This window comes from Astyanax mexicanus, chromosome 23 (assembly GCF_023375975.1).
Source record: "Astyanax mexicanus isolate ESR-SI-001 chromosome 23, AstMex3_surface, whole genome shotgun sequence".
Lineage (NCBI taxonomy): Eukaryota > Metazoa > Chordata > Actinopteri > Characiformes > Acestrorhamphidae > Astyanax > Astyanax mexicanus.
Genome location: NC_064430.1, coordinates 5377233 through 5396736, shown reverse-complemented (window position 1 = coordinate 5396736; position 19504 = coordinate 5377233). Strand labels below are relative to the sequence as shown.

The following is a 19504-nucleotide window of genomic DNA, read 5'->3' as shown; positions in this document are numbered from 1 at the left end:
TAAAAATGGCAAAAAAGTAGTACCCTGATGTGATAATTAGGGGTGGGTGATATGTCAAGATATTTCAGGGTATAATATCGTTCACGATATTCAAAATTTTTGGCGATATTATCGCACACGATACGATATGGCACACCCCTAATCCTGATTCTGATACTGTATTAACCTGAAACAGTAACCAATAAAAGATCTAGATAAGATCTATGGCTGCACGATATTGGAAAAAAATTACACTGCAATGCTCCCCCTCCCCCTCATGCTTCTCGGGCAGCAGCAGCCTGTCACTCACACAGACACAGAGACAGCGCTGTGTATCTACTTCTTGTGTCAAGAATCAAAACATTGCCACATGACGTGTTTGATTTAATTGCCTGATTTAATCGCGATGACTATGCTTAAACAATATTTTATGCAGCCCGAGTAAAATCAGATGTATGTGTGTGGTTTACACCTATGCTTATTTATTTATTTACTGTGTATAAATAAGCATGTGTGCAGTAACTTAATGTGTTTCTGTGAAATGGTGTGTACTTGGTGGTAATTGGAAGTTTTAGTTTGGTCATCATTGGTGGTACATGGTCTAAAACATTTCAGAACCTTTGGTCTAAGATTAGGCTCAATCTCTATTTAGGAAAATCCCATTGACAGTTAAATATGTTAAAAAGACAAAGGCGTGTGAAGAAAAATGTAAGACAGAAGAAAAAGACAAATAAACGTATGCAAAAGTTTGGACACTCTTGTTTAAATGTTTTGAGTGATTTCATGGTGTATATAGTGGGTTAAAATTTTAATCAGCATTAATAGGACAGTTTTGCAGTCTTTCCACAGATTAAGCCTAGTTATTATGTATTCAGAATAGCAGTTTAAATGGATAAAGTCTATTAAGTCTGGGCTTAATCCCTGATCCCATGAATCTAAAACCATGCTTAATCCCTGTCCTTCTACTTGCAATTATTAAGTACAAAAATGCATAAAGAACACTTCAACTCAACACTTCTACTCAAGCCACTTTTTTGATAGATCTTTTATTGGAGCACTGATGCTCATGATGTTGCAGCAACGTTACCAGAACGTTTAAAAATGTTAAATAATAGAGAACATCCAGAAAACTTGACAGATTGATTGTTGTAAGCAGATTAAAGAAGGTGAAGTTCTGAAATTGTGTGATATATAATGGTTTGCATCATAACCTTATTACATACCAAGCTAAACGGATACTAATATCATGGAAACATTTATACAACATTCCCAAAACTTAAAATTACAACACTGACAGTAGTGATGTTGCAGCGACGTTACTAGAATGCTTTAAAAGCACTGAATCAAAACTTGACAGATTGAATGTTCTAGGAACATTTATTGTAACATTCAGAAAACGTTACACAACTGTTTTTTTTTTTTAAACGTGTGACATAATAATGGTTTGCATCACATTATTGGAACATTTATCATTAAATGTTCCTATGTAGACGTTTGCTTTACAATGTTATGGAAATGTTGATTAACATTTCAGACATATTTTAAAAACATTCAGTAAAAAAGTTTGACTGGTTGAATGTAATGAGAAGATACACAGTAATGTTCAGAAAACGTGTTTCTGACCACAATTTGTTAGCTGTGATTTTCTGGGATTCTCAAACTTTTGCATATGACTTTTTGTGTTTGTGTTTGTATATGTGTATATATAAAACAATGTAGTTTAGTGTAATCAACTTGTACATCAAGTAAAATAAAACGTTTTACTAACCATAATTCTTTTTAGCTGGGATTTTCTGGTTTAAGCAAAAGGCTGAAAATATCAGTTACATTTTTGCCAATATTTTACAGTATATATTATCACAGGGAAAATGTGCACAACTTTTTTGCCCAAACTTTTGCATACGACTTTGTGTTTGTGTGTGTATAGTTTTGTAAATATTGATGGATATATAGAGAGATACAGTACTGTGCAAAAGTTTTAGGCACCAAAGCAAATTCATTCTGAGATGAATCCATACATACAATAAAACTTAACAAGGAATTCTCTTTTTTTAACTAAGTATTATATATATCCTGTGAGCCAAATAAGCTGAAGAACAAAGTGTAGAGATCCCAGATTTCTCCTGGATGCTCCTCAGCCAGCATGTGTATATTATGTTCAGTTCCGTCAGCAGCTCACCTGATTTACCGCATTTACCAGTAATTTACCAAACCAGGTGTTGATTAATATGATGAGAACTAGAAATAACTCTATTAAACTCAGATGAGGAGGAGAGATTAGAATATGTTTTAAGGAAAACAGGGCTGTAAAAGCTGTGCTTTTTGTAAAATTGCTGTTTGTATTTATTGTAATGCCGAGTTAATGTGTTTTACTGAGATAATAAACACTTACTGCACAGATAAGAAGCTTTTTCTTTACTGAAATTCCCACAGATGCCTAAAACTTTTGCACAGTAATGTATATTGACATACAGAGAAAGAGATAGAGAGAGAGATGGATCAGTAGTGATCAGGTCCATCATATAGTTTTAAGGTGGTTTAGTTTAGTGCGATCAACCCGTGTCGTGTGCATCACGTATCGTGACCTGCGCTCCACTAGTCTATTAGTCCGTAAGCGTCCCCGCGCTCGCGCCACTCACTCTCGCAGCCAGAGCTCCTTAAGCTTTTTCCTGAAGTCCCGGCGCGTCATGCAGTAAATGACCGGATTAAAGCAGCTGTTCGCGTGCGCCAGGCACACGGTGAGCGGGAACACGTAGGTGTGCACCACGTAGTACGTCCGGTCCCAGCGCACGAGGTTGAACTTGACCAGCACGCCCCACAGCGTGATGGCATGGTTGGGCATCCAGCAGAGGAAGAAGGAGAGCACCACCAGCGTGACGGACCTGGTGACCTGCGTCCGGCGCTTGGTGTTGCTGCGCATGCCGCGGCGGCGCACGAGCCTCAGCAGCAGCAGGTAGCTGACGCACACCACGAACATGGGCACGACGAACGCCACCAGGATCTTCTGCACGTGGTAGACGGCCAGCCAGTGCTGCCCCTCCGGGAAGCGCAGCAGGCACAGCTTCTCTCCGGCCACGTTGGTCACCGTGGAGAAGACGGCGGTGGGCGCCGTGGCCACCGTGGCCAGCGCCCAGAGGAGCGCGCCGACGCCGCGCGCGGAGCAGGTGCTCGGCGAGGAGCGCTCCGTCAGCGCCGAGGCCACCGAGCGGTAGCGCGTGACGCTCATGGCCGTGAGGAAGAAGACGCTCGCGTACATGTTCATCACCGTGGCCGACAGCACGATCTTGCACATGGCGTCTCCGAACGGCCAGCTGAAGTCCAGCGCCGTGTCCACCGCCCAGAACGGCAGCGTCAGCACGAACTGGAAGTCCGTCACCGCGAGGTTCAGGATGAAGAAGTTGATCTTGTTGGTGCGGCGCTCCTGCCTCGCGCGCACCAGAAACAGCACCAGCAGGTTGCCCACCAGCCCCGCGGCGCACACCACCAGGTAGGTGACGGAGATGATGAACCGGAGCGCGGGGCTGCCGTCCGCCGACACGTCGATGTCCTCCAGGCTCCTGAAGCGCTCCTCGCCCTGAGAGCGGTTCAGCGCGCCGCTCCACGGATCCTCATCCGCCGCCGGGCGGACCTCCGCGCTCCCCATCGCGCCGGGAGGTGGAGAGCGCGCGCGCGCGCTCAGAGGAGATAACCCGAGCGCATCATCTTCATCCTGATCTTCATACTCGTCAATAATTTCATCATCATCTTCACATCCGCTCCGCACTCCACTGCCGCACCAAATAACCCGCGATATAAACACAGCAGCGCGCGCCGCAGTCGCTTATGGCGCGCGCTCTCCAAAACCCCTCTCAGCCAGAGCGCAGCGATTGGTGGGTTCCGTTTGGGCCGGACCAATCACTGCACTCGACCTCCTCTCTCTCTCTCTTTCTCTCTCTCTCTTTTTCTTTCATTGACGCACTGTTTATACCCCTCTATCTGTATTTTACTCAGAGAGAGAAAGAGAGAGATGGAAAAAGTGAGGAAAAAATGAAGTGAGACAGAAAGAGAGATTTCTCTCACTTCATCTCTTTCTCTCTCAGACTCATTCTGTATCTACCTCATTTTTTATCACTGTTTATATATCTCTCTTTTTTCTCACTTAAACTGTATTTATTGGTTCTTTCTTTATTTCTTTCTTTCTTTCTTTCTTTTACACTACATTTCTTGGTCTCCCATGCTCACATTTCTCTCCTTTCTTTTTATTGCTTTTCTCTCTCTCACTTTTTTGCTTTCTCTCTCGCTCTTTCTCTCTCTCTCCCTCTCTCTCTCACTCATTCATTCATTCAATGTGCTGCTTCTTTCGATAACTCTGTCACACTAATTTTCTCTCCTTTCTTTTTTCATTGCATCTCTTACTGTTTCTCACTCTTTCAGCCTCTCTTCCTCTTTCTCACTGTCATTTTCCATTTTCTCTTCTGCATCGCTTATTCTTTCTTACTCTTTCAGTCTCTCTCTTATTCAGTCTGCTTATTTTTTCCCTCTTTTCTCTCATTTCTTATTTTACTGTATCTCTTTTTTTTTTAAACTTGCAGCTTTTCTTTCTCACTTTTCCTGGCTCACTCGATTTCTTGTTTCTATTACCTTATCTCCATCTCTCACTCATTTTATGTCTGTTTCTTTCTTTCTGACTTCTTTTTCACTTGTTCCTCTTTCTCTCTCACTTCATGTATTAGTGTCTCTCTCTTTCTCCATCTTTCACTCATTTTCTGTCTCCCTTTCCATGATTCACTATAATTGAATATGGCGTGTGATTTGTAAATCACCCTTGGGTCGCAAGAAAGGCGCTATACAAGTGTAAACTCATTAATTAATAATAAAAAAAATAATCTGATTTAAATAATCTCTTGTGCATTAAAACAAACAATATCTTAAGTGCAAAGAAAATGTGCATTACAAATAAAAGTAGTTTTTACAAAATTGAAATTGTCTGAACAATCATTTACATGATGATGGAATTAGTTCATAATCATTTATTATGTGTTTTCATGTCTTCCAGGATTAGACACTTCATTAGAAACAATCAAACAGGCTGGAGTCTAACGGAGACTAACGGATATAATATTGAGTATTTACTGCCATCTGCTGTTTGGGACTGAGCTGAGAAACAGGAAAACAGTATTATATTATACATATACATTTTTTTTTCTACCCATTGAGACCTGAATTATGTTCAAGGGTTTGAAAAATCTAAGGACACTGTTTTCTGTCAGTAATGCACACAAAATAAAACACTACTATCAATACACTTATATACCAATACACTTATAAAATCTATATAAAATAAATCTAATTATCTCAACATTTTGTTCCTAAAGATTATTAAAAAGTATTCTAAATCACAGAGAATTAGTAAAAATTAGCTTGTATTACTTTGCCTTATTTGTTCTTTAATGCTGACATGCCCTAATGTCTGAGTTGCTGATTTTTTTTTTTTTTTCAGTAAAGTGGGCGTGGCTAAGATACCGTTTTATTGGCTGGTTTATGATCTTTTCTGATGGATAACAGGTTTTAATTTGTGTTCTGTGCAAAAAACATTTGAAAGAAACTACATGGCGTACATTGTAATGTATTTTCAGGGCTTGGTGAGCGGTTTCAGCACACAGTTGTGTGGAGGTGTGTGAGTGGTTTTTATTGGTGTTGTATGTTGTAAGTGTTGGTGGAGGCCTTTAGCATGGTGGTATCATACCGTGTGTGTTTGCTTATTACCGGTAAAACGCAAGCCAGCGGAGAAACTCACCCGTGCATGCGCAACTCTGCTCCGCTTCAGCTACTCAGCACACAGCGGTGAGAACGGCAGAAAGTGCATCAGACTAAACAAATCTCCGTCCGCCTAAAAAAAGGCTAAACTAAAATCAGCAGTGTGGGACTATTTCGGATACCCGCCGAACGCACCCGAGGATGGTTATCCGATTTGTAATAAGGTAAAGGTGGACACACGTCAAACCTGTTCTCCCATCTCCGAGAACAGCACCCCGCTGTGCAGCGCAAAGTATGTGTTTAGTTTATAATTTTAATCTGAACCTAAATAAATCTCTTTGTAGTCGAGCACAACCCATGCGGTAAGCGCCCGCAAAAGCGCTGAGTTATCCGAAATTTGGGCACGCAGGTACAGGCGTGACGTGCGTGCTACGATGGATTCACGTGTCCGTGTAAAGGTCCTGGCCGGACTGGATGTGAAAGACGCCATTCATTTACATGCGTTCATTTTCAAATTCTGACGTGCCTGTTTTTCATATGTTAAAACCAGACTCGGTGTGAAAGCCTTAAAATAGAAATCTCTATTGTGAGGATCATGTCAGAAATAAATCCCCTCTTTCTGCAGTATCTGCTTATATACCAACTTGGCAGTAAAACGGACGTTTACAACAGTTGTTGATCCGACACTGACCCAGGCTCAGTTTATCAGATATTAAATAATTTAAACATAAATAATTGTACTGAATATTTTAAATACAGGATCTTTACTTCTTAGAGGACATGTAATGTCTAACATGTGTGTATATGTGTATATATATATATATATATATATATATATATATATATATATATATATATATATTTTTTTTTTTTATATATATATATATACACTCTTAATGCCCTTAAGAGTAGTGGAAAAACCTGGTTTCCTTCACCTAATGGTGTACAGTTTATTTTTTTTAAGGAGACATTATCTATATAGTTGTTCCAGGTTTCTACAATAAATAGTTAATTGAACAAAAAACCTTTGTTGTAATTTCTTTAAGGGTCAGTTTAATAATTTATGTAACAAACTGTGATACCGTGATAACCGTGATACCGCGGTATTTTCTGAGACGGTTATCATACCGTGAAAATCTCATACCGTTGCAACCCTAATCGTGACACAGAAATATCATGATATTAAAAATCCATATCGTGATAATGGGGATGTTCTGTCTTAAAAGTAGTCTATTATTTACTGTGAAGCTTTAGGTGCATTTATTGTATAATTGTTTTAGATTGCAGTTTATATGCATGCACTAAATGCATTATAATATTTTATGCTATATTATTTATTTTGCCACATTATGATTATTCTGTTATACTATTATACTATATTCCTGAAATGAATGAATTATTTTAGTTTTCCTATATTGTTAGTTATCGTTAGTGTATCGTTATCGCAAACATACCCTGAAATATCGTGATATTATTTTAGAGCCATATCGCCCACCCCTAGTACCGGTAATAAAGTACAAATACTTCATTATCTTACTCAAGTATAAATGTTGGTAATATATACTTTACTATAGTAATTATTATTTTTTTAATTTTCACACAATTATCTGAACTTTCATTTTAATAAAAACAGCCTCTTTACTCCTATTTCATTTAACCTTGTTTTCATTCCGGCTTCTCTTCGTTCAATAAAACCCCTATCCAGATAAATCTCTCCTATATCCAGATAGAGTGAATCTGATTGTGATTGGATGTAGAGAAGTATAAACATATACCATTCTCCCTCCCTATTGGTGCACTATAGGACTCTGGTGCGGCCTAAGCTTTTGTTCTTAATGGCTTAATTTTTTTCTCCCTACATTGTTTTACTATTAGTTTACTAGTGTCTATTAATAAATTATGTGAGACATTGTGCTCTTATTATAAAGTGTTATCAGCTTATTGACACCTTCCTAAATTAATCACATTACTTTTGTTTTTTTCAGGAAGTTTTTTAAGGGAACACAAAAAAACGTGACACTTTCTATGGGCTATTTAAAAATGAGCAATGTTTTAAATGCATAGTTTATCCTACAAATTCAGCTTTTAGAGAATATTGATTTTTTTTTTTTGCATTTTAACAGCCACACATTATAGAGAGTTTCCAGCTTTTGGCTTTATGGACTTTATGGCCTTTTTACTGCAGACAAAAAAAAAAATATTACTTTCAATAATAGTAAATATCTCATGACTTACCAATTGGGGATGCGATTAAACGTTAGAGATTAGTTCAGTGAAGGTAGACTAGTATTGGAAAGCTAATAAAATGAACTAAATCACATTTAATTTTAATTAGGAATAATGAATTATGTCAAGTTACACTCTTGGTATAGATCCTTATCCTAAAGTGGTAAAATCAAATGATCTGATTAACAGTTATTTTAGGAAGGTGACAAGACACTTCAGTTTCTGAATCAGTTTCTCTGATTTTGCTATTTATAGGTTTATGTTTGAGTAAAATGAACATTGTTGTTTTATTCTATAAACTACAGACAACATTTCTCCCAAATTGCAAATAAAAATATCGTCATTTATCAGCATTTATTTGCAGAAAATGAGAAATGGCTGAGATGACAAAAAAGATGCAGAGCGTTCAGACCTCAAATAATGCAAAGTTTATATTCAAGTCCATATGTTAAAACAAGTTCGTATTCATAAAGTTCAGAAATCAATATTTGGTGGAATAACTGTTTTTTTAATCACAGTTTTCATGCATCTTGGCATCATGTTCTCCTCCACCAGTCTTACACACTGCTTTTGAATAATTTTATGCCTTTACTCCTGGTGCAATTCAATCAGTTCAGCTTGGTGGTTTGATGGCTTGTGATCATCCATACTCCAGAGGTTTTCAATTTGGTAAAATCAAAGAAACTCATCATTTTTAAGTGTTCTCTTATTTTTTCCAGAGCTGTGTATATATATCAATATAAAATCTATACTCAATATACACCTATTGGTGCTAACTAGGCTTCTTTACATGATGCCATGGAAGAAACTAACACAGAGCAGCTATTATTATTATTATTATTATTATTATTATTATTATTATTATTATTATTATTATTATCATTATTATTTGGGTGGTGAGTGGTTATTCTCAGTACTGCAGTGATTAGCACTGATTAGCATGGTGGTGTGTGAGTGTGTGTTGTGCTGGTACAGTGGGTGGATAAGATAGAGCAGCAGTGCTGCTGGAGTTCTTAAACACTGACCTCTCACTTTCTTTCACACTGTAAAAATTAAAGTGCTTATTTTTTCCAGAGCTGAGTATATATATATATATATATATATATATATATATATATATATATATATATATATATATATATATATATATATATATATATATATAAAAATTCTATAATAATTTCTTCGATTTATGTTAAAAAATACTGTACATGATGCATACTCAATCTAAAATCAAAAGACTGAATGAAGACAGAAAAAGCAGAAATAAGAGAAAGGCATTCAAAGTTAACTCAATGCATTTATTACATCTAAACATCTCTAAATAAACAGGTAACATTCATTAAGTAAACAATTTCTTCCAATGCATGTAATAAATATTTTTTTTCCTTAGTACTTTATACAAACTGACATTGTTCTACTGTACAATATTTCAATATTTCTTCCACATCTCCGTAAAAAGCCGAGTTTTCTCCGGTAAGGACATGCCACAGACCACGCGAGTGAGTTTTAAGGCAGTGAGCTCAGATGTCAGCTTATGTGAAATGGAAAATAATAAAATAAGAGACGAGAAAAACGATGACTTCGACACCAAATCCACTTGTAGCACAGTTTCCGCATCTAAAAATATATTTATGTAGAAATCATCTCGACGCTATGCTCCGGGATCCCACTGCAGAACACAAAATACACGCCACGGGAACATCCATGTACGTCATAAAAACCCTCACACACACTCTCACACACACTCGCTCACACACACACTCGCTTATTCACTCTCTCTCTCTCTCTTACACTTCTGACCCTCTGAACCTTTTCCCTTTATCAGTCATCCCAAAAAAACACTGACAGTAAGTTCATTTCGTCATTTTTTTTGTCATTTCGTGAAAGAACGTATCAAAAAAATCTGTTTGGCGTAATTTTTTTTTACGTAACAAACCATCCCATCAGTACATCATCTTACATAAATCTTTTTTTACATACAACAGGTGAAGGGAGACAGAGAAATCAATTAAAATTAAAATAAATAATAATAATAATAATAATAAAAAAGCTTTGGAATACTGGTCAACATCATTATTATAACAACTGTATAGATATAATTAAGATATATATATATATATATTCGTGCTGGACTTCGTAATACCTTGCGTTATAACCTCCCGTTAGCAGGAAGAAGGCTATGCGTGAGGTATGATGTGTCAGCGGTAGCTTTAAAACGTTTTTTACGTGGTATTTTTTTATTTTTCTTTGTGAGAAACGTGAGGTCAGTTTGAGAAGGGACCCAAAAAGAAAGAGAGAAAAAAGAGAATAATAATAAAAAAAAAAAAAAAAAAAAAAATGATTATTCACTTTTTTCAAGGATAACATTATGACCATTATGACCACCTACTGGTTTCTACATCCTTTATAATTGCTTTTTTTCCCCTCACATATATTTGGACACTCTGTTGAGATACTGAGTGACAATAAAAAATAAAAATAAGTAAAGAACAGTTTCTAAACAAAAATAAAAAACATGTATGGGCTTCAGTCGTGTGGTAAATAATGAAATCATTGTAAGAAGATACAAGTGCATCTCAAAAAATTAGAATATCATTGAAAAGTTACTTTATTTCAGCAAGTGAGTTCAAAATGTGAAATATAAATATATAGATGTATTACACACTACAATAGTGATCTATTTTAGGCGTTTATTTCTTTAATTGTTGATGATTATGGATTACAGACAATGAAAACCCAAAAATCAGTGTCTCAGAAAATTTTAATATTATATAAGACCCATTGGTATATAAGACCAATTTTGGCAGTGTGGGCAGTGTGTCAAGTCCTGCCCGAAAAATGAAATCCCTCCATCGTATCTCTATAAAAGTTGTCAGCAGCAGAGGGAAGCATGAAGTGCTGTAAGATTTTTCGTCTTTAGACTTGATAATAAAACACAGTGGATCAGCACCAGCAGATGACATGACTCTCCAAACCATCACTGATCATCAGTAAATTTTACATTTCGTTTGTAAATCAAGGGATCAGAGTCTGGAGGAAGAGTGGAGAGACACACAGTCCAAACTGCTCGAGGTCTAGAGTGAAGTTTCCACCAATCAGTGATGGTTTGGAGAGTCATGTCATCTGCTGGTGTTGATCCACTGTGTTTTATTATCAAGTCTAAAGTCAGTGCAGTTTTGTTTTCCCACAAAATCTTACAGCACTTCATGCTTCCCTCTGCTACTGACAACTTTTATGGAGATGCGATGGAGGGATTTCATTTTCCAGCAGGACTTGGCACATTGCCCACACTGCCAAAAGTACCAATTGGTCTTAAAGTAGAATATTATAAAGTATTTCATTGGCTGTAAGCCATAATCTTCAACAGTTAAAGAAATAAAAGCTTAAAATAGATCACTCTGTGTAAAACATCTATATAATATATGAATTTCACATTTTGAACTGAATTACTGAAACAAAGTTACTTTTCAATTATATATATATATATATATATATATATATATATATATATATATATATATATATATAATTATTATTTTATTTATTTTGTATGTTTTTTTTTTAAGATGCACAATTATTTAAATCTGAAATCTGTTAAAACAAACTTAAATCCTGATTTAAAAAAAAAAAAATTTTAGATGCTTCAACAAAGGGGAATCACACTAAACCAAGCCTTTTCTTTTTCTTTTTTAACCCATCAGCTGCTGTTCCATCAGAAATCTGAAGAGCTTTTATTTTTCTCTCCTTCTGTCACCTCCCTCAATCACGAGCAATGAAAACAGATAAAGAGAGAGAGATACACAAGAAGAGTCCTATGAAAGAGAGAGTGGAGCTCCGGCAAGACGAGCAATCAAGAAAGAAAAATAGAGGGAAAAAAAGGACAGAAAATGAGGTGGGTGATTTTTTTTTTCTTTCTTTTGGCTCTGTGCAATCAAAAAAAAAAAAAAAGTAAAGAGACAATCAAGAATTGAATGAAAATGAATGAAATTCTCTGTCGAGACAATCCCTAAGACAGAACAGGACACATGACATGAGTACAAGCAGAGCACAACCTGAAAAAAAAACAAACAGCATAAATAAAAGAAGCGAATCGATAATAAGAAAACGAAACGGCAATCGGTCGTGGTCTCTCGTCATTAATCCCCTGTAGCAGATTCCTGCACATAAAGGAATGCTTGTTAACAGTTCAAATAGTACTTCGTATAATTTAAAAGTATTACAAAACCATCTGCGAGTCGAAAAAACGCACACTGCCAGCTCTGCTGAGAGTCCAGGCGAGTCTGAGCCGAGATGATGAGCGGGTCCATCTGGAAACGTGGACGACCAACCGGCTGGAGAAAAACGTGAGCGAAATCCTGTCCTTGATGTGTGGGAGGGCTGCGCTTTTGTGGAGGTGGAATTAGAAATGATACTGAACGTAACGTAGCCACGGAAAATATTATAAAATATTATAATAACAGTATAATCCTCATCATCAGCGAGGGGAGAAAATAAAATAGAGATCGGTGATAAAATCAGTGATAAAATCAGGAAATCAGTTTTTGTTTTTCCACTGAAGAAGAAGAAAGAAGAAAAAAAGAAGGAATAGGAAAAAAAAAGTCTTTCAAGTTTTATATATATATATATATATATATATATATATATATATATATATATATATATATATATATATATATATATATATATATATATATATATATATATGCATATAAATATATATACAAAAAAAAGAAGATTAAAACTGAAAATATATTTGTTCTCTGTACACGGCAACAAAAAAAAAGAAAAAAAAAAAAAAAAAAAAAAAGAAAAGAAAACATCTCTGTTTTTCCCGCCAAAGTCTTGATGATCTCATCATCACCGTTCAGTGGGTTTGGTTCTGTCGTGTTAGAGGAACAGCAGGAACAGAACAGAACAGAAGAAGAGAGGAGAGAAGAGGAAAAGAGAGGTGGTGGATCAGTCTAAGGAGATAACGTCGGGGATGGAGCCGTAGATGGCGGAGGCCATGGCGCTGGCGGTGTCCGAGGCCGAGCGCTGGACGGCGGACAGGCCGTGAGCGTCTCTCAGGCTGCTGGACGACACCAGGCTGCCGCTGGAGCTGCTGCTGTTGCTGCGGTTGACGTTGACGGGGGCGTGGACGGCGCCGCTGCTCACCGGGGTGCTGGGCGGGTCCAGAAAGAGCTGGGAGGAGCTGTAGGGCAGGAAACGGTTCAGGAGGAGGTCGTGGTCTTCCGACGCCGAGGCGGCCGCCGCCATCACCATGTTATAGTGCTGAGAGGAGAGAGATATGAGGAAAATAATATATAGTGTTTAAATTTCACTACTGGACTGCTTTAAAAAGAACGCAGATGTAAAATTATTTATTAAGACTTTTGGTGCAGTAAAACATGATAAAAATGTTCTGCCATCCATGCAATATGTGATAACTGTCCTGTCCAGGCCTGTAAAGATAACAAAATTTTCAGGACGATATATTGTCCCAGATTTTTGCAATTATTATTATTATTGCAATAAACGATAATATTGTCATTTTAAAGCTCTACTATAGAAAATGATTTTTTTTCCTGCTTCTGGGTTCCGAAAGGACAATTTTACAGTAAACTTAAGTTTTATTATCAAGAGCATACATTTGGCTTCTAACATACAAATATTTTTATATTTGGGACTCTGTGGGATCTGAGAAAACTGCACTAAATATTAAACAGACCTATAAAAAAAATAAAGTAAAGCAACATAGAGATTAAGGTAACATTTTACTTTTTTTTTTTTTTTTTTACTTCTGCATGCAAAGGCACTTGCCGATTCCTTTTTCTGATTCATCAAAGGTAAGAACCTTTTGTCATGTTTTACTACAACAAAAGTCCATTTTACACCAGAGTTCTCCTTTAATTCAAAATAAGAATGTGTCTGTGGAAGGGCGTAAAAAGGGATTTCAGTCTTACCTGATGATTCTCTCCTTGTAAAAATGAGAAAAAGTTCAGATCTGTATGAAACAGAAAGATTATACATATATAAGAATATATACAGCTCTGAGGAAAAAATATAATCAAGAGGATGGAAGATGGAAGCTGAAGTGCTTGAAATTTTTGCACCAGGAGTAAAGCAGCATAAAGTTATTCAAAAGCAGTGTGTAAGACTGGTGGAGGAGAACATGATGCCAAGATGCATTAAAAAAACTGTGATTATAAACCAGGGTTATTCCACCAAATATTGATTTTTGAACTCTTAAAACTTTATCAGTATGAACTTGTTTTCTTTGCATTATTTAAGGTCTGAAAGCTCTGCATCTTTTTTTTTATTTTAGCCATTTCTAATTTTCTGCAAATAAATGCTCTAAATTACAATATTTTTATTTGGAATTTGGGAGAAATGTTGTCTGTAGTTTATAGAATAAAACAACAATGTTCATTTTACTCAAACATAAACCTATAAATAGCAAAATCAGAGAAATTGATTCAGAAACTGAGGTGCTCTCTTAATGTTTTCCAGAGCTGTATATATTTTATATAGCTTATGGGTTATCATGTTACATTTTTTACCTATATATATATATATATATATATATATATATATATATATATATATATATATATATATATATAATTGTTTTAATGTGGTGAATATTCTACAGTAAATAACCTCTAATAGACTTAATCCATAGAAGTACTTCAGATCTGTACCTAAGGTCATTAATACAATCAGGTCTGTACAGCACAATACACTGAAAACAAGCACCACACAGCAGGGGGCGCCAAAGCTATATTTGTTTATTTAAAGCTGACATTTCTTCCAAAATACTGTCATTTAGAGCATTTATTTACAGAAAATAACAAATGGTCAAAATAATCAAAAAGATGCAGAGCTTTCAGACCTCAAATAATGCAAAGAAAAGTTCATATTCATTTAAAAACAACAATACTAAGGTTTTAACTTATTAAAGTATTTAAGAGTTCAGAAATCAATGTTTGGTGGAATAACTCAGACTAGGAAGGAACACATAAGGAATCATGTAGTAACTTAAAAGTGTTAAACAAACCAAAATACTCTGATAAGCATTTAGATGCTCTTATCTGGGGAGCTGTTAACTTGCAGTTTCTGAGGCTGGTAACTCTAATGAACTTATCCTGTACAACAGAGGAACTCTTACTCTTTTATCCTTTTCTGGGGCGGTCCCAATGAGTGCCAGCTTCATCATCTTAATGTTTTAATGGTCTTTGCACTTGAGGACACTTTTATAAAGTTCCTGATTCCTTTTTTCTAATTTATTTATTTATTTTCAGAGTGACTGACAGTAAGTTTTCTTTAAGTATTTTTACTCTACCTCTTCACTACTTTACAACTGATGCTCTCAAACACATTAAGAGACAAGAAATTCAAGTTATTAACTCTTGATGAGTTCAGCACAGCTGTTAACTGAAAGTCTGAATTCCAGGTGACTTTACCTCATAAAGCTGACTCAGAAGATAATAGCAGAGATGTTCAAAAGTGTCTAATCTAATCAAGAATCTAAAGTATGAAACCTATTCTGGTTTGTTTAACATTCTGGTTACTTGATAGGTGATTTTTTTTTTTGTCTTCATAGTTTGGATGACATTAATATTAATCTACAAAATGTTGTGTGTGTGTATCTGTACCTGACAGGTCGTTGGGAGTAGGGTAGTAGTGCCGGTAGTCCTGTATGAGTGGGGGTGGTGGAGGGATGTAGTTGGTCTCCACTTGAGGCATACTGGGAGTTCGACTTACTGGAGACGGCTGCGTACATAGATTCAGTACTCTGCGGAAAACACACACAATATAATAAAAATCAACTAACTATATATACAGTATAGTGCCGGGCTACTCAAATATGTTATACAGTAACTATACTATAAGCCATTTTTACAATAATAGCTAAAATATGATCCTGTGTAATAAAAAAATGACATTAGCCCTGTTTAAAATAATTAAAAAATAGTTTATTAACAGAATTTTGATATTTGACCATATGCTGATCCAAAGTTTACTACTTAGTCCAAATAAAATAATAGTCTAAATAAAAAAGAAATTCATGTTCTTTATTATTTTAGTCAATAGTCATTCATTTTAGTATATATGTAATATATTTGTTTTGGGGCTTTTATTATGAAGCCCAACATGGCGGAAGATTAGCCTTAATAGCTATCAGCTAACTGGCAAATCCTAAGAGTTTTCTGAGCTGATTAATAGCTGATGTTTGACAGCAGATGGATGGTACTGTGCTGTAAGATTAGTAGGTTCTGGTCGAGATTAATCTGCATTATTTGTTCTGTGATTAATTAATTTACAGTTAGCACGTTTAAATGTGACAGATGTAATATTTATACAGGGGTTGCACAATGAAACTGACACACCTGGTTTTAGACCACAATAATTTATAGTGGTGACGGACAGTTCTGGTGGAAACAGGAGAGTTGAGATGCACATTGAATTCTGCGTGATTTGATCAGCCGTGGTTTTATGTTTTTTGGATACAATCCGGGTTAGCACCCGAACATCCCTTTCAGACAGCTTCCTCTTACAGCATCCACAGTTAATCCTGTTGGATTTGGTTGGTCCTTCTTGGTGGTATGCTGACATTACCCTGGATACCGTGGCTCTTGATGCATCACAAAGACTTGCTGACCAACAAAGACGTGCACCAACAATTTGTCCTCTTTTGAACTGGTATGTCACCCATAATGTTGTGTGCATTGCAATATTTAGAGCAGAACTGTGCTCTTACCCTGCTAAATGAACCTTCACACTCTGCTCTTACTGGTGCAATAATGTGCAATTAATGAAGATTGGCCACCAGGCTGCTCCAATTTAGCCATGAAACCTCCCACACTAAAATGACAGGTGTTTCAGTTTCATTGTCCAACCCCTGTATATACTAACACTGAGTCCTACATACCCTTTATTCATCTGTGGGGAGCTGGGCGACAGCGAGGGGCAGCTTCGTTTTTGAGGCGGCTCTTCCTCCTCCTCATCCTCTGACGAGCTGTCGAGCGTCAGATCGATCACTTCCACTTTCTTACTGTTGCTGTTCGTGTGTGAGTTGGATTTCTGCTCGGATACTGATGTCCGACAGCCGCCTGCCAACATAAAAAAGCAAGTGAAAAATAAGAGTTAAGATTAAAAGTTTAATTTTTCACATGCCTTTTTCTCTTCATCCTATATTTATAAATTCCTTCTCCTGTATTTTACAAGTTACTACATCTTCAACAACAACCTGCAGCCAATTAGTTTAAGATCAATAAAAAATAACTACAGTAAGAGAAGAGGAACTGCTAATATCAGGGGGTATATCTGCAGGTGAAGAGAAATTAAATGTAAAACTTTTATTAAAAGTCATAAACTATGAAGAAAAATGGAAAAAGTAAATTATTTAGATTCTTCACAGTAGCATCTCTGCTGGATTTTCTCAGTCAGTTTTATGAGGTAGAGTCACCTGGAATTCAGGCTTTCAGTTAACAGCTGTGCTGAACTTGTAAAGAGTTCATTACTTGAATTTCTTGTCTCTTAATAAAGTGTTTGAGAGCATCAGTTGTAAAGTAGTGAAGAGGTAGAGTTACAGGTATACAGTGAATAGTGAATATTTGAGTAAGGTTCTAATTCAGATTATGAGAAGCAAAAACTACTCAACTAAAAAAAAAAAAAAAAAAAAAAAAAAATATATATATATATATATATATATATATATATATATATATATATATATATATATATATATATATATATATATATATATATATATTTCGAGAAGAAATAAATGTCAGTCAATTGGACAAATTTCAAGATTTTTTTTTAAAAGTATCCTAAAACATTATAATGATGAAACTGGCTCTCACCAGGACATTTAGAGTTACCTGCCTCAGAAACCACAAGTTAAAGCAGCACTAGGTAGGATTTCCTTGTTTCTTAAAGAAGTAAAATTACAGCTTGAAACTCACTGCAGCGCTGCATTGAGGTGTAATAGGAGGAATAGCGGTGCTCTTGTGTCTGTGCCGGAGCTCCTCTGAGCTCAAACCAGACTCTCTAAGTTTTTCGAGACGGCCACGACAAACGCGCGTGAGAACTGCGACTGGCTTTCCGACCTTTAGTTCTAACAGTTCTACAAGGACTACTGGTTCATTCTTTACAAACTAACATACAGACACTCTGGCAGAAGCTGGAAAGAGACCGAATATGTCTGTGAAAGCCAAAAAACGAGAGAGAAACTAATCCGCCTGAAACATTTACTACACTCTACAACTGTAGGGGGAGCCCACGAGCACAAAATCTCAATCCTACCTAGTGGAGCTTTAAGTATTTAGGTTTGTTTAACACTTAAGTTACTACATGATTATGTATGTATTCCTTCATAGTCTGGATCACTTCACTTTTCATGTACAATGTATAAAATAAAATAAGTTGCAATAATTTTGAGATATATTAATTAGAAAACTAACTTTGGAGGCTCAAAATTGCTGTTATTGAAGTTACACTGTATTTAAAGTTGCCTGTAAATTACGAAAAATCAATCGGTATACGTAATCATAAGCCAGTGTGTTTTCAATGCACAGTCAAGTGTATCTGAAGCAGATGTGCAATTACTGCCATTATTTTTAGTTATTTGTTTAAACTTAAGGTAATCATATCTATCTGTCTATCTATTACCCTGCAGTTCAACCCAATTACTGGGGTCTGCTGCCCATCATCAGCTTCTTTAACTCTGTTCTTTGATGTTTCAGATGTTGAAAGTCGTTTCAGTAGCTCTCCTGAAAAGAACTTCTGCTCCAATATATATTTTGCGCTTAATTGGATGACTAATGCCCTTCACTTTTTCTGACAGGCAATTTGCAAAGTTTTAATATAACTCCAGCTCACTTGACATTCTTCCAATGATTCCTGAAACCCATTTACTTTGTGGATTACACAACCTCCTCAAAGCCAAAGAAAGGAGAGTGTGATGAAATCTTAAATAAGATCAAGATATATACTTCACAAGAGAGGGAACGATCGAGTTAAAACTTGTTAGGATATTGGGACGTAGTTAAACATGATAACGGGTAGGAACTTTTGTTGAATAGCCCCTCTCTGTTCTCCCCCAGCATTCCCAAATACAGGGCTTTTAGCTGATGCTCCCAACAGCCTTACAATGCTAGTGATGGGGGCATATAGTTACCCATGCAAAGAAATCACGATTTTACACCATTAACAAACTCAAAGTACAGCGCTCATACATTTTTTAACCAATTAATTTTTTTAAGGACTTTTTCATGTCTTTAAGGCAAATTTACATGACCATATGATCTTAAACCAAAAATCAACTAAAACTGTAATGATAAAAAAAAAAAAACATTTCTTTAAGCAATGTTGACCTACAGTCTTAAATAATAATAAAATGTGTGTCAGATCCTGAGAGCTCCATTGTGTAGGGCTAAATTACTGGATTAACTCTGAGCTGATGTATTTTGTTAGCTCAAAATAGCTTTTCTCAGTCAATAAATAGAAACATTTGTAGAGCAAATTTCCAATACTTTACCAAAACTTTCTGAATATTTTTATTTTTTTAATTCCA

At 36.1% G+C, this 19504-nt stretch overlaps 2 protein-coding genes and 1 long non-coding RNA gene across 3 annotated transcripts in view; 1 reads left to right on the top strand and 2 right to left on the bottom strand.

Annotated features, from left to right (window-relative positions):
• The window catches only part of LOC111191153 (uncharacterized), a 44170-nt gene that overhangs the window by 20654 nt on the left and 4012 nt on the right, over positions 1 to 19504 (top strand). The window contains exon 2 of the long non-coding RNA XR_002649352.2: positions 11646 to 11836. This is a non-coding gene — a long non-coding RNA (uncharacterized LOC111191153). The remainder of the gene's footprint in view (positions 1 to 11645; positions 11837 to 19504) is intronic.
• Positions 123 to 3736, bottom strand: rxfp3.3a1 (relaxin family peptide receptor 3.3a1). The gene has a single exon (XM_007246967.4). It carries the CDS (start codon positions 3620 to 3622, stop codon positions 2615 to 2617), a length of 1008 nt encoding a protein of 335 aa, XP_007247029.1. The 5' UTR covers positions 3623 to 3736; the 3' UTR covers positions 123 to 2614.
• The window catches only part of pias1a (protein inhibitor of activated STAT, 1a), a 77870-nt gene continuing 71083 nt past the window's right edge, over positions 12718 to 19504 (bottom strand). The window contains exons 11-14 of the mRNA XM_022665220.2: positions 16856 to 17036; positions 15579 to 15718; positions 13887 to 13927; positions 12718 to 13215 (exon numbers count right to left, since the gene is read on the bottom strand). Coding sequence (XP_022520941.2) covers positions 12901 to 13215; positions 13887 to 13927; positions 15579 to 15718; positions 16856 to 17036 — 677 coding nt within the window. The 3' untranslated portion in view covers positions 12718 to 12900. The remainder of the gene's footprint in view (positions 13216 to 13886; positions 13928 to 15578; positions 15719 to 16855; positions 17037 to 19504) is intronic.